This window comes from Polistes fuscatus, unplaced genomic scaffold, assembly GCF_010416935.1.
Source record: "Polistes fuscatus isolate 324 unplaced genomic scaffold, CU_Pfus_HIC Scaffold5, whole genome shotgun sequence".
NCBI lineage: Eukaryota > Metazoa > Arthropoda > Insecta > Hymenoptera > Vespidae > Polistes > Polistes fuscatus.
Window position 1 is genome coordinate 9,766,980 of NW_025113129.1, and position 21,315 is coordinate 9,788,294.

The window sequence follows — 21,315 nt, forward strand, 5'->3', positions numbered from 1 at the left end:
ATTTCCAATATATACATATAACAATTAATTTAAATATAAATAATCTCCATAAGGACATATATACGTTATCCTCTCACATACTGTTTGGTATAACAATCTTACATTCCGCTCAAATGTATAAGAACGGATTTTGTATAAAATAGATATACAAAATATTTTGTGTTAAACACGCCATATTGTTGTTCGTTTTTTAATCGACTACCATTTTACTAAATCGATAATAAATGCACGTTATAGCCTTACTGATATGATACTCGATGTTAATTATATGTTACTGTTTGTATCAATTTTAACATAACTTTTAATTGTTACGTATGGTATACCAAGTTCGAAATCGTTCCTTGGCCAATATCGAAGTATAGGCGATTGTTGTGGTCTTTCTTCCTTGACGGAAAAATAAGCAAAGAGTACTGCTGCTGTATAGCTTGCTATAAAAATGAATAGATGCCATAAGGCATGAAGATATGGGAAATTTAAATTTAACCAAGTATCGCAGAACAAACGATCATTTAACCAACACGCGACAGCTAAAATCCAAACAGCAGCGCAACGAAGACCCAGTCTGTAGACCCTCATCGATGTTGTTCTTTAAACAAAAGTATGTAAATTCAAATCAACTGACTGTTAAACATGATAAAAATATTTATAGATACAAAGCATACCTTTTAAGCTCTATTATCATAAAACCAAATGCTGGTATACCAAGGCTCATTAAGGCGAATGCATTTAATGCTGGATGTACCAATGCCAAACCAGTAGCGATTAAAGTTGGAAAAGTAGCAAACATTGAAAAACGTTTTCTGTCATTACGGAAAACATTAGGAAAATATCTCCTTGGGAAAAACATACAAAAACCAGCCATGTATACCCATAATATAGCTAACTCGTCCAAAAGCTGACCTGTAATAACAACGATTAACATTTTTGTTAATCAATAACATATTATCTATTTTATTAATTTTGAATGCACATTTTACCTATTAAAGATAAAGTTGCATGAAAGTAGGCACTACTCACACCCACTATCATAAGTAGAAACCATATCACGTGAATTCCTGGATTTACAAATCTTCCATAATCACGAAAAAGGTGCATTAATACAGGTGGAAGTAATAAAAATAATACATTGCTCAACTGAAACAAAGAAAAAAAAACAAATAAAGTTTGTTTCTACGAGTAGATAGAATATGAATGACAAAGAAAATGGCACGATGAAATGAGTCAACCTTCCTTAACTAAGTGATTTACAGAACTATAGACAAAGAAAATTAATAAATAACAATACATATTAAATAAATTATACCACGAACCGTATTCATAAATTCTGCAATGCTCGGTGATATACTATAATTTCCTTCGCACCAATCTACTGGAGAACTTCCAGCTTCAAACGGTTTCCACATGGTGATGTTTCTTTGTTTCCAAATATGAAATCCTCAATTCTATTATGTAGATTTTTCTAGTGCTTTATATTCACATTCTATAAATAAAATGTTATATTTGTATTAATATTTATATTAAAATACATAAATAATATTATATTGTGACCGAACAAATGCTTGACAAGACAATGAACAATTTTTTGTGACAAAATATAAACTACCTGAACAAAGAAAAATTGCAAATTCGACTGAGCTGCATAGCCGGAACCTGATGCATTTATATATGCATACTATGTCGAAAGAATTTAACAAACAATGTCAAAAATGATTAAACGCGTTGAACTATTTTACAATTTATTTTTTACATTATTGTATTTATTATCATTAATGTAATTAATCTTTAGAAATATTAACAACAATAACTTCAATGTTCTGAGTTTTGAGATGGTGCCAAGAACTGTCAAAACTATTGAACACTATTTATATATATGAATGTGTGTATATATCATGATTTCTTTTTTAACCAATGAGAGATTAGGAATTGCTTTCTTTTAAGTCCTATTTATATGAAGGGTTTTGCATTAGACTGTATGATGTAGTTACATGAAAATAACTTGTATTCGATATACGATTAATATATCGCATTGGTATTACGGAAAGCAACACGCACATTTATTTACTGGAAATTTCTTCGATTATTAAACTTTACAAAAGATGTAAGTAATTCATATTAATTAAAATATATAAGAATTTATATATTTGATTGAGATTATAAATTCTAGACTGCGCAATAAATAATTTTTGTTTTGTTTAAATAGATTATATATTGTAAAATTGATATCTATTTTATTGTAATAAATTTGAAATAGGTTAGAATGTTTTATGAAACACAGTATATTTATAAATTACTTTTTTATAGTAATGGTTTTTTTATTTTCAATTGCAATTATTGTTATTGTTTAGGTCATCCTTAACAAAACCTAAGTCTGAAATGACACCAGAAGAATTAGCGAAGAGGGAAGAAGAAGAATTTAATACTGGACCGCTTTCAGTATTAACTCAATCAGTTAAAAATAATACACAAGTATTAATAAACTGTAGAAATAATAAAAAGTTACTTGGTAGAGTAAAAGCATTTGACAGACATTGTAATATGGTGTTGGAAAATGTAAAAGAAATGTGGACGGAACTACCACGTACCGGCAAAGGAAAAAAGAAGGTAACTGATATTTTACATGTGACAAATTTGTGATATGAATTAGCTTTTTTATATGTTTATTTTTTTAGGCAAAACCAGTTAATAAGGATAGATTTATCACAAAAATGTTTCTTCGTGGAGACTCCGTCATTCTAGTTCTTAGAAATCCTTTGGCAACTGCATCAGGAAAATAATTTAAGCAATAGTTAACTAGATAACTACATTGGATTTGGCTAAACTAAAGAATAAATGTTTTAATATAAATCACTCAATTATGACGTTTATTAATTTGTTGATAAACCAAATGCATCATTTCATGACATACATTTGTTTAAAATTTTGTAAGTATTGAAATAAAATTAATAAAACCTTTTTAATGTATTTATTAAAATCTTTACGTAAAATTATCAATCTTTCTCAGCAATCGTTGTTAAATGCTTATCAATTTCTTGTTCCGTCAGTACGCTGTAAAAAAAAGAAGAAAAACTGTAGATTGCTATATCAGATGATATATTGTTATAGATTATTAGAATATATAATTACCGAAATTTAGGATTGTTCTTGGATACCACACCAACCTCTATTTCTGTTGGTTTAAAATCAACAGACAAGACAGTTGATAAACAAGTAATAGCTAATTGAATAGTTTCATCAAAATCGTAATTTTGTTTCTTCTTTAACTTTTTCTCCAAATAAGAATTAGCCTCCGTTTGTTTAGCACCCACAGATATAGCTTTATATCCACAGAAATAACCAGCCGGATCAGTTTTGTAAATACAAGGACCCTTTTCTTTGTCATATGCAATAAGCATCATTGAACATCCCAACGGTCGCATTTCTGCATTTTGTGTATACACTTGACTGATATCTGCGACACGTCGACACAATGCATCTACTGGTATTTCATAACCGTGTTTATATCTAAAATGAGCAGCTTCGTATCTTGCTCGTTGTACTTGAGATTTGCTATCGGCTATAAAAAAATAAAGAATATAATTATAATTAATTATAATAAACCAAAGAATATGAAAAAAAATATGAATTAATTTACCTATCATGCCTGTCATAACACAGCCAATGTGTTCTGTAAGTTGGAATACATGAGTAACACTAGAAGCATCTAACAACTTATCCTGGAACGAAAAAATTAACAAAAGTACATAATATTTATGATTGCACACAGTTAGTTGATCTTATTAAAATATTTATGAGAAAAGAGGTTATCTTACAGGTACTTTCTTTTGTGTCGCGAAAACTGCAGTATCTACACCTTTTACTGCGACAGATGTTAAACCACCTTGATTAATAGCTTTAAATGCATACTCTGTAAAATATATAAATAAATATAAAAAAAAAAAAAATAATCATTAAATAAGTTTGAAAAGTTCGAATACGCCATGTCATGACACAGTAATGTAAAAACTTGAAAATTAATATTTTAACTTTAATTAAAAGTATAATAAATTTGGTATAGATCGTAGTATTAAATGGAATATTTTTTAATTACTTACCTACTTGATAAAGCCGACCTTCCGGCGAAAAAATCGTAATGTGTCTATCAAAACCTGCACTACTACCTCGCGCCATATTGATAATAACTGAATTTCATGTATCTTCAAGGAAACGTCAACTCATGCTACCAATCATTCTTTCTACAATCTCTACTCTAATATTTATTATAATTATTATTTCTTTTATTTATATTTTAATGTATAATTTAAAAAAATTATTGCATATTTTATTATTATACTTTTAGTTCGTTATCATTTTTAATTTAGCGTAAATTTTACTTTTGATTTAATTTCTGTTCACTAACTGTAAGGGCAATGAGCGCTAAATTTATTTTCATTATTTATAAAATAAGGACAATTTTTTTGTAAAATAATTAAATATTGTTAAAATTAATAATTTAGTTTGAATTATTATCTGAAATCTTTTGGAATAATTTTTTGAATTTGTGTTTTAAAATTTGTCCAAATATGATCCATCTAGTTTCGTTTCTTAGAAACGATTTTATTTTGGCCCATATGTATACTTGTAAAATGCGTTAGTGTCTGCTAATCGTCGAGCAGTTCGTTTGTATTTGAAGCTAATATACTATTTAATAAGAATCTTGATTATTTTGGAAGAATTTTTAATTCAATAAAATGTCGACTGAAAAAGTAAATAATGGAAGTGAATCAATTAAAGATACTGAATTGTCATTTGAAATGAAACAAGAACTTAAAGAAAGAGCTGAAAGAAATAGACAAAGAGCATTATTACTAAAAAAGTCTAAAATTGTTGTTCACCCATATAAAAAAGAGTATGTTTAATATTATAAATGTAAAGTTAATTAATTTGTTCAATTAATATTTTATATCAATGTAAAGTAATTTTTTAAATATATTATTTTTACTTGTTACTCTCTCTTGTTATTGTTACTTAATTTATTATTTTGATACTCTTTTTATTTTTGTAAAGAGAGAACAAAGAATCATCCACGGGTAGAGCAATAAATGTTCAAGGAAAACGCGTTGTTGATAGTGGAGGTGGATTTCTTATAGAAGAAAATAATGAATTGGAGAGAGAAATGGTAAATAATTTATAAGTTAATAATAATCTATAAATTTCTACTTTATTTCAATAGATTTTGTATATCTTAAAATTAGTTCGATTTAAAAATATATTATAAATATTGTCTTTTTTTTATTAGTTGAACATTGTAACACAACCTGCGCCCATTATTAGTACATTACCACTTTGTGATGAGTGTACTAAAGAATTTAAAGATTCTTACCTTCTTCAGACTTTTAATCTAGAAGTATGCGACTTATGCAGGTATTTAATATAATAAATATTCAAATTAACAAGTATGTGTATGTGTGTGTGCGTTGTTCTTATTACAAATATTTTCTTTTTATAGAGATAACGAGGGTAAACATTCTCTAATAACAAAATCGGAAGCTAAGCAAGAATATTTATTAAGAGATTATGATTTTGATAAAAGAGAACCAGCGTTAAAGTATATTACTAGAAAAAATCCTCATAATCCACGTTGGGGTGAAATGAAATTATATTTACATTTGCAAGTAGAAGAGAGAGCGTTGGAGGTTTGGGGCTCAGAAGATAATTTACTAAATGAAAAATTAAAGCGCGATTTGAAGCGAGAGGAAGCCAAAATGAAAAATTTTAATAAAAAAGTAACTGCTGTTATAATAACGATTTAAAAATTTCTTATCAATACATTTCAATCGAAATGTAATATGAGTTTCAAAATTTAATATTGTTTATTTTTTAATCTAGATAAAAAAGCTAAGAATGCAAGTAAGAAGTTCTCTCTATAATAAATCGATTAAGGCTGATCATGTTCATGAATTTGGAGAGGAAACTTACAACGAAGATGATGATACATATTCCCATACATGTTTATCGTGTGGGTATGATGAAACGTATGAAAAAATGTAATATTTCTTTTGTATATTTTGTATATTTTTATTAAACTAATTCGTATCATTAAATATATTACATTAAATAAATTAAATAATAAGTGAACAAAAAACAAAGAAATGGAAAATAATTATTGATATCTAAAACATTTTCATAGAAAATTTAGTATCACTTGTTCTGAAACAAGGCAATAATAAATGTAAACAAATAATATATATAAAATAAAAAAATAAAACATTAGAATATAGTTAGAAACATTAGTATTTTTGTACAAAATCATTGATTTGTATATTTTACAATTCGTTTATTTAATTGTTAACATAATTACATAATAATTAAAGGATTTTTTTTCACATTTTAAAACAAACTTGTTTAATAAGATATATATTCAAAGTGTAATTATATTCAACATATTACACAATGCAGTCTTTAATATTTTTTATTAATAATTTTGATTTTATAGGATTTTTTTAATTTGCAAAAGCAAATGTTTTTTGGAGACAATGATATATTACGATATCGACTCCAGATTTTCTATTATTTCATTGGCAAACATATATCGAGTTAACCTATTTCTATATTTCTTGATTTTCCTATTTACTTTCTACTTTTCCATCAATAGTCTTTTTAATATTATTATTCATTTATTTAAAAAAAAAGCAACATTATTTCAAGCATTATATTGCACTATTTTTAGTTAAAATATTACATTATCTTCAAAATAGGAGTTCTCATACTTAAATTATTTCCTATGTCTAGATTTTGATTGTGATTGAAGAAATACAAGAAAAATATAAAAAGCGATATTTTCTCATATACATTTGTACAAGTTTCACAAATGACAACCAAAATATCGATGTAAAAAAAAATAATATTAATACAAAGTTATTCTAAATCATAGAAAATAATTATATTTTAAATAAAATGTTAATATAATAATAATAATAATATTATTATTATTATTATTATTATATACATTAGTATATTTGCTTTATGCTTTTAGGCTTGTATTTTTTTTTTAAAAAGTTGTTGAAATTTCTATTGTCATGATTATATATTTAATAAGAAATGTGGAAGAATTATTTTATATTTTTTAATATTGTGTTTTTTAGAGACACACAAAAAATCATGAAGGCAGCTTGAAAAGTACCACTTAGTTTTTCATAATTGCATTAAAAATAATACTTAAACTTACGTTAATATTCTGAACACGGTTTTGGTGAAGGTAATGATATACTTGGAACAGATAATTTCTTATCTTTATCACTTTGCACAATGCTCATAGGATTGCTTACTGTAGTCGATGATCTGAAATTAAAATTATTAAATGCTAGTACAATGAATATCATCAAGGAATGAAAATGACATACCTATTATGCCTAAGATGACTTTTGACTAAATGTCCAGCTGTTAGAGCGGCCATTAGAGATAATTCTCCTGCGAGCACTGTAGCACAAACTATCCTTGCTAATCTACTAGCATTTTCACCAGGTTCTTCTATATTGGCTCCCTTCACACCTAACATAGCTAAACAAGCACTTTGTGCTGGAAGTCCAGTCCCGCCGCCAATAGTACCAATCTCAATACTTGGCATTGTGCACGAGACACATAAGTCTGTGCCATCTGGTCCCCAAGGTTCCATCAATGTTATACAATTGCTACTGCTGACATTCTGTGCAGGATCTTGTCCAGTGGCTATAAAAATGGCAGTCACAATGTTCGCAGCATGAGCATTGAATCCACCTACGCTACCTGCTACTGCTGATCCTATCATATTTTTGCTTATGTTGACATCAACTAATGCATGAACAGATGTCTTTAATACACTTTTCACTATTTCCGATGGTACTACCGCTTCACACACTACACTTTTACCTCTACCTTCTATCCAATTTACAGCAGCTGGCTTTTTATCTGTACAGAAATTACCACTAAGTGATAATACTTCCATATCAGGGAAATATCTTTGGACAGTTTGCAGCGATTTTTCTGTTCCTTTTGAGAGCATGTTCATTCCCATGGCGTCGCCTGTTTTAGCTACAAAGCGAATAAACAAATACCTGCCAGCAATACGTGCATGGATTTTGATCAATCTAGCAAATCTACTAGTTTGATCAAAACTAACTTTCATTTCTTGAAAATTTTCTTGATTTTGCATCCATGCCATAGCTTCGCTAGCTCTTACAATGTTTGGAAATCGGACGACAGGCCCCCTCGTCATACCATCTGCCACTATACGACTTGTAACTCCGCATTTCAATAATGCTCTACTACCACGATTAGTAGATGCCACTAAACACCCTTCAGTTGTAGCCATAGGAATGTGGTAATATTCTCCATCAATCAGTAAAGGTCCAGCAACGCCAATGGGGATAGGAATATAGCCAATAACATTTTCACAACAGGATCCTAATACTTTAGTATAATCATAATTTTTATATGGTAATTCAATTAAATCATCGGTAAAATTTCCAGTGGCACCTAATAAGAGCCGCCTGATGCCGACACCTCTTTCCATATTTCCAACAGCTTTTTCCAATTGATATGCAGGTATATATTTATGTTCTACTAATTTTATTATTTCAGTATCTGTTAGAGCACTTGCTCCAAGCTACAAAGAAATGAGAAATATTACCATTTTATTATAAAATTGATTATACAGATATTATCATTTTGCTTACCTCGGATCGATATATTTCAAGACATTCTTCCAGATTTCTCGGTTCAATAGATCCATGCAGTAGGTCTACATGATTTGATAGATCTGTTGAACTTACTTTTTCATCGGTTTGTACTTCTTTATCAACAAGTTCTATGTTATGTTCATTTTTCATTTCTATCCAATCTCCATTTATTTCAGATAATGGAAAAACTGGTTGTTGGATAGACATTGTCACTCCGAATCTTTGTCTTAACGAAACATTCATTTTTTCAGTACTTTCAGATTCGATAATGTTCTGTGTATCTTCTTGGAATCTCAATTGTTTCGTTATATCTTCTTTATCTTCAAAGAAAATAGATTTTATAGTTAATGCTAATAGCAGGATCAGTATAACGATATTGTCCGCGCTAATTGATATCCAATTCATTAAATATTCTTCAATATCTGAATGTTTTTCCGTTTCGTTATACGTATTTACTACAATATGTGAATTAGTTGATACTACACTTTCCACTGTATGTTTATTTCCATCATTTTTAAATGGCCAACGGCTGCAAAAGAAATTACGATGAAAATATAGAATATGAATATCACTATTAAAAACAGAACAAAACAAAATGTATATAGATATCTACATTTAAATATTATATTATTATAATATAGGATGTTCACCCGTCAATGGTTTTTCTTAGACTGAAACTAAGCTAAAGACGATGAAAGAAACGTGATAAAAAAGATTAGAATTATGTCCTATTTATTTTTAAACTCTCATTTCACTCTGTATAGAATGCCAATACATTTTTCATGTAATATTTACGCTCGTCATGGATTGACATTATATTTACATATATTATACACTAATATAACTATTATATATTACATTTTCTTTCTTACGAAAAGAAAACAAGAAAATTATTTATCAAGTATTTTTTCAACGAAATTTAAAAAATTTAAATATACCCTGATAGCCTGATGAATGAATGAAAAAAAGAAAAAGAAGAAGAAAAAAGATAAATTATTGTATGGCTAACAACGAAAAAAATTGTATATAGAACACAATAATTTAAACGCGAAAATTTTAAAAAACAATGCATACATATATTTATATATGTATATGTTATCGTTTAAACGTGAAATTCGTTAATTCATGAAGATATATAGAAATATTTGAAATATACGATATTTAACAATAGCGTTGAGCCATTCATTGAATATGAACTAGATGTATGCCTATGTCAGTGTCACGATGTGAAACCCTGACCTGTTAAATTTAGGAATAAATACTGCTACACAATTGGAAACGTAAAACTGTGTGTAGCAAAGGTCAAAGATGGAAATGATAAACTTTTTTCCTTTCTTAGAACTTTATAGAAAGCTCGTTGTGTTATACCATCAAAGATTGAGATGCATAAAAAGATAGAGTATTTTTAAACTAGAGGAAAAAGAAAAAAGAAAAAGTTATTGTTAAAATACCTGTTTGCATGAACCATGAATAAACCAGCAATCATAATAAGTTTGACACGTTCTACCACAGGATTTGGTTTTTGTTCCTCTTCATTGAAAGAATACATCATAAAAATCTTATCTGCGCTTAATGGAGCTTTACTATTATTTCCTCGAGAAAGCTGAAAATTATGAAAAGTTTAATATATTATATTATATATATATATATATATATATAAGTAAAAAATAATTACCTCAAGAATAAGTGATAAGCAAGCAGGATAAAATGTCAAGAACACTACATAATTTACTATTGCACCAAGACACGCGAAACTGCAGAGTAATTCCAGACGTTTAACGCCTGATAATGAACCTATTCCAATAAGAAGTGTTTCAACTATAGTATCTAATGTTATAGTTGGACCCAAAAGAGACATTCCATGAGCAATATTATCACGTACTTCTTCTTGATTTCTAGAACTTAAAGCTAACTGTGCTAACACAGAAGCTTTCGAAAGATCAATTAAAAGAAAAAAGAAGAAGAGTGCATCCCTGTAAATAAATAAATAAATAAATAAATAAATAAATAAATAAATAAAGAATTTATTTAGATAAGGAATTAATTAATAAATTTTATGAATCAAGTAACTTACTTTAAATCGAAGATGTTACTGAAATTTACGACACTGGATGTAAATACTATGCTTGAAAACACTGTAAACAAGCCGGCAATAGCTGGATATAAAAAATAAAAAGAATTAATTTCTAAGTTGATCTATTTAAGAGAAATATTAGATTTCTCATGCTAGTAAGGCGAAATTTATTTTTATCACTAATAAGTATTAATAATTATAAGAAAAAAAAACCTTTAAATTTATAACATAATTATAAATAATTAATTAATATTGTTATTATTATTTGTATGCAAAGAAAAGTTTTCGTTATTTATAAAAACTTTCTCTTTTACGTTTAAGCTTTCACATTTACGAAAGCGTCGCCCTATAAATAATATCTAATTGATTTTTGTTAATTATTCGAAATAATCTTTTTATTTTGATATATTCAATTAATTATTAACTCACCTAATATAGATTTCGAACCAAGTTTTTGGAGACGTCGAAATCGATGATATGTAAAAAGAATTGCGAGACATCGTATTATGGTCATAAATATAATATCCGCAGCGCTTAAATCCTGAATGATTAATAATATATTTTATTTTAAAGAACATATATATATATTTATAAAAACATATAATTATCAACTTTTTGAACTTGATTTTTTTTTTAATATTTTTGCTTGTCCATTTGTATTCATTTTTAAGTAAACTAATGCTTGGATTATATGTAAGCGTAAAAAATTTATTTCTTTAGGATAATATTTAACTAATAAATAAAAATAACAGACTAAAAATATGCCACGACGTTAAATAATTATTTTCGCCTCTTCAAAGGTAACATATGAGTGTTCCAAAGGTTAAATAATATTTTAAATAATAATTTTAACATTATTTAAAAAAAATATTTATGTATACACATACAAGGCCGTATTCATGGGTGTGCGAACTATGCGGTGGTATAAAGCCCCGTTCCGTTGAGGGTACCGCTAAGCGCAATAAATTGAAAAAATAAAATCAATTAATTTGGTTTGTAATTATAGAAATTAATATTTACATGCATAAATATTTTGTATATTTGATTTAATTAATTAATTAACAAAATATTTTTCTATTTAAAATTTTCATAAATGTTACTAATTTTCTGGAGCCTGTTTCAATTGTTCATTTCGTGAATAACGAGCTTGTACGTGTACATAAATATTAATTTTATTTATTACCATTAATAATAACTTACATCAGGATTACACCGACCATGTCGACAATTACTTGATACAGGTAATACATCTTGATCACGAGCTTGTCCATTACCAGTATCCATATTTAACATACAAGCAGTAAGGGTAAACGTTGTTACGATCACTTCTAATGAATGACTAGCACAAAATCTGCCATGTATTTCAAAGAGTTTCGATAACATTTTGTCTTCCTTATTTCTTTCTTTATCAATTTTCGTTCTTGTAATATCCAAATCTATAAAAAATTATTGAACGTTTATCTATAATAAGAGTATTTAAATTTAAACTTATGTCCGTCCTCCAAAAAATAAATGGTAAATAGGGTAATTATATAAAACTTGAAAGAAAAAATAATAATAATAATAATTATAAAATAACAAGGAAAAAGAGTTAGGAGTTAAGTTAGCGTGTATTATCCTAATCATTATGTGAAATCGTATTCACATAATGATTATATTATTTTATCTAAATACTTAAGAAAAATTATTAGAACGAACTTACTACTTATATCTTTCTGCAATTAGTTAGTTCTGATAAACTTTTAAAAAGAAAACGAAAATAATAAGAATTTTAGAATAAGAAAAAATATCCAGTTCGAACCAAAACTCTATTATTAGAAATTCTTTGACATCTAATTTCGAAGTAAAAAATCAAGCATGTCTGCCAAGGTTGGTGACTTTCTAAGAGTTAACTACTCTTAAGAGTTTCCACATACTTGGTTGATTACTGACACTTTTTCATGTTCAATGATGATTAATACGTAACATCGATTTCGCTCCAATGGTAATATTTTTTTTCAATTATTATTAATCACTTATATTTTCTTTTTGAGAGAGAGAGAGACACACATAAAACAATAAAAAACAAATTCGTTAAAAAAAATATCAGGTTATATAAATAATATAATTATCAAGTATGCTGAATAACTTAATTCTGTTGTTCAATTTCGAAATATACAAATTAAGTTTAAAAAAAAACTTAAGATCTTAAATTTTAACGCAAACTTTTTTACGTTTGTAAGAAAATGATGTTGTGTCAGTATTTGCGGTAAATTTCAGAAATATTAAAACACTTAAATATTTCTTTTAATTTTTGAATAGAGTATTCTTAAAATAAATAAATAATAATAATAATAATAATAATAATAATAATAATAATAATAAATTAAAAAGTAATTCATTTTTTCTTCAAATAAAGTTTTATTAAAATTGTTAGAATGGTATTTTTTTTAACCACTTGATATAACATGAAAATAAGTTTTGTCGATACGACTAATATCGAATATCAGAATGTCACCATTTTAGCTGAAAAATTTACTGATAAAGCTAAAAAATTCAATACGAAAATTCTGTTTTTATCAAGTAAAATATCAATTTTTTTTGTATTATTTACATAATGCTTTTAATTCCTCGATCAAATTATTATTATTATTATTAAAATAATTATTAAAATAATTATTAATTTTCGTTTTCTTCTCTGCTTTCAGCCCGCATTGTTTTATATTATTTTTTCATAATAATTATTCCAAAAAATGCATTTTAAATGAAAAAAAACATAAATTATAAATTATAAATAATATTTTTGACTACGTGGCATGGCTTGAGTAATTTTTGATACACCATTTGGTCTAAGAACAAATTTATAATAAAAATCGATCTCATTTATAATCAAAGCAGAAATAGTAGTAGAGTACGTTTAACGAATAAAAGTAAAAAACATTGTAATATATAAATAAATAAATAAATAAAAAGGGACATTAAACTATTTACCACTGAAAAAGATAGATAATTTAATAAAGAAAACTATTCAAGATACGGGCATAACCGCGTTAGACCGCAAAAACCACATAATCTTTCTTCTACGTACTAGAAAATCATCTTCTCCAAAATTATTACATTTTCACCTTCTAAAATACTTACTTTGACCAACTGTTACATTACAATAAGCGAAAATATATTGTTGTAACCACTTTCTTTGACATTCACCTTTCACACAAATGCAAATATTGTAATGCCAACGAAACGCATGAAAACCAACTCTCTCTCTCTCTCTCTTTTTATCTTTTTATCTTTCTATCTTTCTTTTTCATACATACTTTTCTGCTTAACGTTTCTCTTTTCAAATACGTTCGGCTTGCACAAACCGGGAGAGAGAGCGAAAGATCGTTTCTCATCAGTGGGAGGTAATTTTTTGAACTTGAAGAACTGTTCATAGAAGTATAGCACAGAACTAGACTTTCAATCGTGGTACGTTCTGCTTTTATGCTTTGCCTCGCTAAATTAATGTTTATTTTTATTACCATAAACATTTCGGAGATAAAAAAACAATTATTTTCTTATAAAAACCATTGTTTATCGTCATACTGCATTTCGAAGAAAAATACTCCTTCTATTCCATTCTAGCTCCCCCTTCTCCCTAATCTCTTAAAAAATAGATTATATTCTGTATTTTTAGAATCTGATAAGTCTGTCTTTTTCTAAAATACATATACACACACATTCTTAAACGAATAGAAAATACTAAGAAACAATCGTGCCAAAACTTTGATTTCATTTCCTTGAACTTGTATTTATGTATATAAGCGCGCATGTGTATTTGAAGATGCTTCTTTTCAAAGAACGAAATCGTATTCGTAGAAGCTCAAAGTTGGCCGCAACGATGACGCACATGTATATTACAATATACATGTACATATATGTTTAAAAATGTGATGCTTATTGCAATAAACCACGTGGTATATATTTATGTATGTATGTATGTACATTTTCGTCTCTTTTTAAGTGTTATATATGTATAATGTCACGCACAATCATACCTGTTTCGCCCTCCGTTACTGTCGACGTAGATAACAACGATGATGTTTGCTTCTCAAAGAAAGGATCGAGAGACGCTTCAATTTTCGTATCTTGTCTCATACTTTTTCCTCTTTCATCTGTTTATTTTTTTCTTTTTTTCTTTTTTCTTTTTCTTTTTTTTTTTTAAATATTAAGAAAAAGAAAAGAACAAAATAGTAACAAAATTTTGTAACGACGAATCTACTTTTCGAATTTAAAAAGTGAAAAGAAATTTTATGTTAAGTTTGTTCTCGGCAAACGTACATAAGTTTATCTTATCGAATAAAAATGCCCGTGAAAAGTTAGAGCGTGTAATCGGACCTACTCGTAGAGACTCTCCTTTCGTTCAAACTTTTACTTTCGTCGAGAAAGACACACCGGACAGTGGAACTATCTCGAGGGGGAAAAAATGAGTACGAAGAAGTAGGAGAACCAATAAACGCAATCGGGTAGAAAGTTGTAAGGTGAAAACCGTGTGAGACGATACTAACGAATAAATAACCGAAACTCTTCTTTTTTTTTTCAAATGCCAATTATGTCACGTAAAAAGCGACAGCAAGTACTACTATGACAATATATTGAAAGAAGAAAACAAGTATGATTACGACGAAGATGACAACACAACGCGACAGAGAAGACGTGTATATGTATGTCTTATATTAGATGATAGACAACGAGTAGTATTCTCGAACCAACTAACGCAAATGACGAAATTCTACTGCCTCATTGAGACTACTTCTCACGGATTTTCTTTTCTCCTTCTTCTCCACCTTCTCCACCTTCTCCTTCTCCTCCTCATTTTCCTCCTCTTACACCTCATCACTATTTAAATATTGATATCTGTCTATTTATCATTAACAACTAAGTATATTTTTAAGATATGAACACAATCGTATAGGTCAAAGATGGAGTACAACTTGTAAGAAAAAAAAATAAACTAGTGTGCGGATAATACAGAAATAAGCAGGAATTGGCACTAATGGGACCGAATCATTGAAATAAATTTGAATGAATGTAATTTTAACGGAAACCTTGAGGTTTCTGATACAAATTTAACACCTCGTTTAACGTAGTCTTTTTAGGGTTTTAATTCTCTTTTTTTATCATGATTAAGGATTAATGGTTATAACTTGTACGAAGTGAAAGTTAATAAATTTGCCTTTTACAAACATATATATGTGATTCATAAAAGATACATAAAATTATTTAAAGGATAATTAAACTTAATCGAAAAGTATATTGCAATATTATTTCGTTAAATGTAATAGTGACAATATAACTATCCAGGAAATTTCTAGAACACGATTATCGTTAAGTAATGTATTTAAGCGATATCATATTCTAACTACGTATATGTAATAATATTTTTATATGCTAATAATAAATATAAGAAAAAAAAAATGTATATCAAGGCTATGGTACGTTTTATTTATTTATTTATCCGTCTGTTGATCATGTAAAGCTGATCTTCAAGTTATAAATTATCATTTTTTTACAGGTTTGTAAAAAGAATAAAATATAATTGAATAATAATTAGCGTGATTGGAGATATTAATAATTCAAACGAAAAAAAGATTTGCGAAGGCCATCATCCAGCATATTTGTAAATGCACCTTTCTCTGTCTGTCTCTATCTTATGTGAAACTTATTGCTTAAATTATAAAAAATACGTTTTTCGTGTCAAATTACGTGCAACATAAAAGCGAATAATTACGTCTTATTAAATTTCGTCAAAAAAAAAAAAAAAAGAAAGAAAAATTATTGTCAATTTATTGTATGTATCAGTGAAGTAATTGGAGCAAAATTTCTCCTTTTAAATGCAAGATAAATTTATTAATAACATTTATGCGTGCTTATGCATGTGATCTCTATTGTATTTCTTGAATATTTTTTTTTTTATAATAATAATCGTGCAATAATTTCTCGCGCTTCCCTCTCTTTAAATGAAACTTTACAATCTAAATTTGACTGAAAATCGAATAAGGCACAATTTTCTGAATGCAAAATATTTGTAAGTAATTCCTTTCTTCTCTCTTTCTCAAGCAAATTTATAATAAGAGGATCCTGTTGCCGTTCTAAGATAATCTAAATCCATCCGAAAGTTTACGTTAACGTGATTTCCGTGCTTTTGTCTGGTAAACCAACGATGAGTGAAAAGAGAAATCGTGAAAGAGCAGAAAAGCTCGACCGAAAGTAACTTACTCAACTATAGTCAACGATTTATATAATAATCATAAAAATTTATTTTTAGAAAATTCATATGATAAAATCATAAAAATATCTAAAAACTCAAATTATACTTTAATCCGCTGTAAATCAAATTTTTGTATCGCATCTACAAATAAAATAATTAGAGTTGTCCAATTAATGAACAAATGATCTAGTTAATCTTTTAAATACATTTTATAAATAAATTATTTTCATCTCCTTCGGAGATTTTCTTAATTTGACTGATAAGTTATATATATAATAATTATATATATTATATAAATATTATATATTATATATATATAATAAGTATATTATATATATAAGACTATAAGTTAAGACGTATCAGTATGTTAATTATATTTTCTTATTTTTAACGAGCAAATAGATGAAAATCAATTAACTTAAATTTACTTCGAGATATTAACTACAAAAAATCATTTTAAATAAATCTAAATAAAAATTTAAATAAGTGTAAATCCAGTCGAGTTACATTTATGTAAGAACAAAGTTCACATTTGCATATATGCTTTCCTTTCTACTAATTATCTCGAAATAAACAAAAAATAAAGTTATAAATAAAGTTTCTTGATTTTTTATTACTGTTTATGAATGTAATTTTATTCGCATTAAAAAAAGTCCTATTTAATAATAACAAAAACAGCATTCTGTAGACATAATATGCTAATAAATATTGATAAAAAAGGATAAAAATAAAGATAAGTACAACTTTATAAAAGTGATTATTTTTCCCGGAACTATTTGAAATACAAGGAAGGCTAGTAGTTGTCTGCTATGACTTCGAGCCGTGCATCTTTATTATAATTGTTTTATTCTTGCTCAATCGAATTCGTTATTCAACGGTACATTGCGTGATTGTAATTTAAAGTTACATTAAATGATTCTTTGTTGGGGGAAAAAAAGAAAGTAGCTCTAGGAGAAATAGGCATGACACATATACTAATTAATTTCTCTTTCTTTTTAAATAAAATTCTTCGAGATACGTAAACAAGCAACTAATGAATTTTAATATGAATAATTTTACTATGAAAGTAAAAAATATAAATTTGAAGATAAGATAATTTGATGAATTTGGAAATAACAATCGAATTATCATACGAAATTATTCTTAATAACTAAAAATTAGCAACCGGACGTCTGCGCATAATACGTGAAACCGTTCGAACGAGAAAGATAATATTTAAAGTTTACTGCAATGAATAGATACGTATACTTACTACACTTCTTCGATATAGATATAATATATCTATTATGACATAGATGAGAAATTAAGAAATAATCGCACCAAATAGTTTCTTTGACAAGACTACTTTTCCTATCCGTTAAAATATTCAAGAATTGAATAAAATTTCTTTAACACTAAATTTACCAGCTATTTTGATATACCTATTTCTACCAAACCGGTCAAAATGACTGATCTTTAAAAAAAAGTACTTAATGAGGTAAGATTAGCAATAGCAAAAAATATATTTGTTACACATATATATAAAATAATATAAAGTTCATAAAACTGATTCTTTAGTTATAGCTACAAAAGTCATGATATCATTACGGAAAGAAAATATTACATACAGTAGAAATTTTAAATTGAAATTGCAAGACCAATCATTTTGACTGGTCTGGTAATTTAGTGTTAAATTTTAATATTCATAAATATGCAGGGGGTCTTTCCCCAAACTTGATCACCTAAAATATCTTTTTTATTTTGTACAATAGAAAAAAATGTTAGAGGAAAAAAATATTCTGTTCGAAGACGCCTATATAGTGATGGGCCGAATTTTTTTTTAAGGTCATTTTTTTCGAGATATCAAGGTCATCGCATTTTTTTTAAACAGGACTGCATATTTATACTACAATATTTTTGTAGCTTATAAACAACTGAATCCAACAATGTACAATATGTTGATCTTCAAGTGACCTTTACCGAAAAAATTGTGAAATATTGTCTCTTGTACATGAGAAGATTTTTTGCTTGTTCAGTGTCTTACACGTTGATTGCATTTGTTTCTTCATTACCGTCCTCCGGGCGCGTACTGAAGTTTCTGGCAAACTTTTCACAATTTACAAAATTAAACAGAATAGTTTTTTCCTTTGACATTTTTTTCTATCATACGAAATAAGCGAGATATTTTAGGTGGTCGAGTCAGGCGTAAGACCCTGTATATACGTGGGTAGATTGAAAAGTTTTTTGAGCATAACATAGAACAAATTTTTTTCAGTCAAACTGACATTTATATAAAAAATACACGAGTATTTTTGTTTTTATTGAACCCATCCTCGTATATGCAAGAAATCCCAGTTTTTTTTCTACAAAATTTTACCAACATATACTATAAGTAAAAATAAGAAAAACTGTTATATAATATAAGCTCTTACAAGTTTTATTAAAAAGTTATAACAAAAATACAAAAAAAATAACGAGCTGGTGTTTTATCGACACATAAAAATCGCATAAAAATCCATTACCAATATCTATTTGAATATGCAACAATGACATATTTAGGCCTCACATTTTATCGAAGAATAAATTGTAAAAAAAAAAATACTGTTAAAAAAACTGTTAAAAAAACTGACAAATAAAGTTTTTTCAAAAGATCCTACAGAATGAATGACAGCCAGAATTAATAAAAGATATTTTATCATTATTTTGACAATATTTATAGATCCAATTAAATGGTTATCCTGTACATTAAACAATACTAGTACGGCAATAATCAAATGACCATTATCCCTAACAATGGATAGATAAGAAATGACTAATTCTTTGCTTCCAAGATCCACCAGACATCGCATCAATAGATAATTATTTGTCGGGAATAGTGAAATAAGATGTTTATTAGAAATAAATTATTACGTGTCAGGAATTAATGCAAACAACTTATGATGTATTTGTTGTAATTATTGAAAATAAGGAAAAATTAGTAATAAAATAAATTCTGTTCTCTGTAAATATCAGACCTGCATTTATAATGGACAACATTTTTAAATGGAATTATAATTTGAATCAACAATCTATTCGAATAACTATCGAACAAAAAAGCATTTCGTTATCATTTTTTAACAAAAATTTAATAATATGTTTATATAACATTTTGTTTATTTTTACTTATGTAATATGTTGATAAAATTTTACGTTAAAAACTAAGAGATCTTACAAAAAAAATATAGACAGACGTATTTGGGTTAGCAACTAAGTGATTGTGAACTTTGTCGATAGATTATTATTAAAATTACCACTCACGTAGTTGTCAACCTATACTTAATAAGTTTTACTAGAAATATATTTTATCAGTTAATAATTATGGAGCTTATCTAGTAGGCATAGAACGTTATGAGTGTGTTTAAAGAAAATTCTTATTATACGAAGTTAGTATTTTTTACATCATTATAATATATGTTGTATACAATTACATAATGTCAATTCATTCATAAGTTTTACACTTATCATTTTTATAATGCAGTTTCTTCATCCTATTTTGATTCTTTATTATATATTCTATACGTATTTACTTGTAGAAAAAGATAAAACTTATGTAGGTCACTTTAAATAAAATTACTCAATTACTATGATTATTTCAAATATGATATCCAAATAATTTTTGATGCGTAGTTTTTACTTAAAAATTTAAACTATATATAGCTAAAGATTCAAATTTTACACCTAATTAATAACAAAAAGAATAAAATAATCTTAGATTTCAATACATAAATAAAAAATGATAAAATTATATACAATGTTTTAACATAGCAAATTAAATATGAACATTTCGAGCACGCATACAACAATAATATATTGACAATATTATAATAGCAAATTAAATATAAAATTCATAAGATAATCAAATTGTTCCAATTTGTTCAATAAGCATGTAAAACAAACGAAAATTTGTTACACATAACCTTAAATAAAATTAATGATATTATCATGTCGAAAAAACTTACCGTTCGTTTCAAAAGTATACCAGTCGGTCAGTAGATCAAAGTAACAACATTATTAAATAAATATCGGCGATACTATTTCTTTGCCTTTTTATTTACGAACCCATGTTATCTCTTTAATACTATGCCGCCAAGTGCAAATGTTGAAGTTTGTAAAAATTGAATCGTAATATCAACCGCACCTCTAGTGGCTTTCTGGCGTACTAATTAGTCATATAAACTACTTGTCTCAAATGTTAAAAATCTTTGAACATGTTTATATTTTTTATTATCACGTAATATTATTTATATAACAAATATATCTTGCATTTAATGCACAAGAATATTTATTCTATAAATTATTAT

The 21,315-nt window shown here is 27.0% G+C and overlaps 5 protein-coding genes across 6 annotated transcripts; 2 read left to right on the plus strand and 3 right to left on the minus strand.

The window, feature by feature from the left end:
* Positions 1-155: 155 nt before the first annotated feature.
* LOC122521918 (alkaline ceramidase) lies at positions 156-1,863 on the minus strand. The gene is made up of 5 exons (XM_043642667.1): positions 1,604-1,863; positions 1,311-1,480; positions 978-1,134; positions 663-900; positions 156-586 (listed from the first exon to the last, which is right to left on the minus strand). Exons 2-5 carry the CDS (start codon positions 1,401-1,403, stop codon positions 265-267), a joined length of 810 nt encoding a protein of 269 aa, XP_043498602.1. The 5' UTR covers positions 1,404-1,480; positions 1,604-1,863; the 3' UTR covers positions 156-264.
* Positions 1,864-1,988: 125 nt separating this feature from the next.
* On the plus strand, positions 1,989-2,852 carry LOC122522191 (probable small nuclear ribonucleoprotein Sm D2). The gene is made up of 3 exons (XM_043643035.1): positions 1,989-2,098; positions 2,346-2,601; positions 2,670-2,852. Coding segments are annotated over exons 1-3 (363 nt in total). The 5' UTR covers positions 1,989-2,096; the 3' UTR covers positions 2,775-2,852.
* LOC122522190 (proteasome subunit alpha type-6-like) lies at positions 2,841-4,200 on the minus strand. The gene is made up of 5 exons (XM_043643034.1): positions 4,092-4,200; positions 3,810-3,904; positions 3,632-3,713; positions 3,124-3,553; positions 2,841-3,045 (listed from the first exon to the last, which is right to left on the minus strand). The coding sequence occupies exons 1-5, from the start codon at positions 4,165-4,167 to the stop codon at positions 2,988-2,990; spliced, it is 741 nt and encodes a 246-aa protein (XP_043498969.1). The 5' UTR covers positions 4,168-4,200; the 3' UTR covers positions 2,841-2,987.
* A 402-nt stretch (positions 4,201-4,602) lies between these two features.
* Positions 4,603-6,089, plus strand: LOC122521885 (DNA repair protein complementing XP-A cells homolog). The gene is made up of 5 exons (XM_043642615.1): positions 4,603-4,885; positions 5,044-5,155; positions 5,276-5,400; positions 5,486-5,762; positions 5,866-6,089. The coding sequence occupies exons 1-5, from the start codon at positions 4,728-4,730 to the stop codon at positions 6,025-6,027; spliced, it is 834 nt and encodes a 277-aa protein (XP_043498550.1). The 5' UTR covers positions 4,603-4,727; the 3' UTR covers positions 6,028-6,089.
* Positions 6,090-7,010: 921 nt separating this feature from the next.
* Positions 7,011-21,187, minus strand: LOC122522114 (3-hydroxy-3-methylglutaryl-coenzyme A reductase). 2 transcript variants are annotated; one of them, XM_043642923.1, is made up of 9 exons: positions 20,974-21,187; positions 11,968-12,203; positions 11,197-11,308; positions 10,768-10,849; positions 10,369-10,666; positions 10,145-10,296; positions 8,691-9,222; positions 7,380-8,620; positions 7,011-7,317 (listed from the first exon to the last, which is right to left on the minus strand). In XM_043642923.1, exons 2-9 carry the CDS (start codon positions 12,148-12,150, stop codon positions 7,206-7,208), a joined length of 2,712 nt encoding a protein of 903 aa, XP_043498858.1. In that variant the 5' UTR covers positions 12,151-12,203; positions 20,974-21,187; the 3' UTR covers positions 7,011-7,205. The 2 variants fall into 2 exon arrangements, with proteins under 2 accessions (XP_043498858.1, XP_043498857.1); XM_043642922.1 differs by lacking the exon at positions 20,974-21,187 and adding an exon at positions 14,784-16,118.
* Between the last annotated feature and the right edge of the window lie 128 nt (positions 21,188-21,315).

Bases quoted from the DNA above. Each gene is read 5' to 3' on its own strand.
- LOC122521918 (XM_043642667.1), bottom strand. From the start codon at position 1,403: ATGTGGAAACCGTTTGAAGCTGGAAGTTCTCCAGTAGATTGGTGCGAA. The intron at 1,135-1,310 runs GTTCGTGGTATA...TCTTTGTTTCAG, and splicing joins TTGCAGAATTTATGAATACG to TTGAGCAATGTATTATTTTT. The intron at 587-662 runs GTATGCTTTGTA...TTTTGTTTAAAG, and splicing joins ATGATAATAGAGCTTAAAAG to AACAACATCGATGAGGGTCT.
- LOC122522191 (XM_043643035.1), top strand. The intron at 2,602-2,669 runs GTAACTGATATT...TTATTTTTTTAG, and splicing joins CCGGCAAAGGAAAAAAGAAG to GCAAAACCAGTTAATAAGGA.
- LOC122522190 (XM_043643034.1), bottom strand. From the start codon at position 4,167: ATGGCGCGAGGTAGTAGTGCAGGTTTTGATAGACACATTACGATTTTT. The intron at 3,905-4,091 runs GTAAGTAATTAA...TATATTTTACAG, and splicing joins AGGTCGGCTTTATCAAGTAG to AGTATGCATTTAAAGCTATT. The intron at 3,046-3,123 runs GTAATTATATAT...TTTTTTTTACAG, and splicing joins AAGAACAATCCTAAATTTCG to CGTACTGACGGAACAAGAAA.
- LOC122521885 (XM_043642615.1), top strand. From the start codon at position 4,728: ATGTCGACTGAAAAAGTAAATAATGGAAGTGAATCAATTAAAGATACT. The intron at 4,886-5,043 runs GTATGTTTAATA...ATTTTTGTAAAG, and splicing joins GTTCACCCATATAAAAAAGA to AGAGAACAAAGAATCATCCA. The intron at 5,401-5,485 runs GTATTTAATATA...TTCTTTTTATAG, and splicing joins GAAGTATGCGACTTATGCAG to AGATAACGAGGGTAAACATT.
- LOC122522114 (XM_043642922.1), bottom strand. From the start codon at position 14,883: ATGAGACAAGATACGAAAATTGAAGCGTCTCTCGATCCTTTCTTTGAG. The intron at 11,309-11,967 runs GTAAGTTATTAT...TTAATCATTCAG, and splicing joins ATGGTCGGTGTAATCCTGAT to GATTTAAGCGCTGCGGATAT. The intron at 10,850-11,196 runs GTGAGTTAATAA...TTTTATATCCAG, and splicing joins TGGTTCGAAATCTATATTAG to CTATTGCCGGCTTGTTTACA.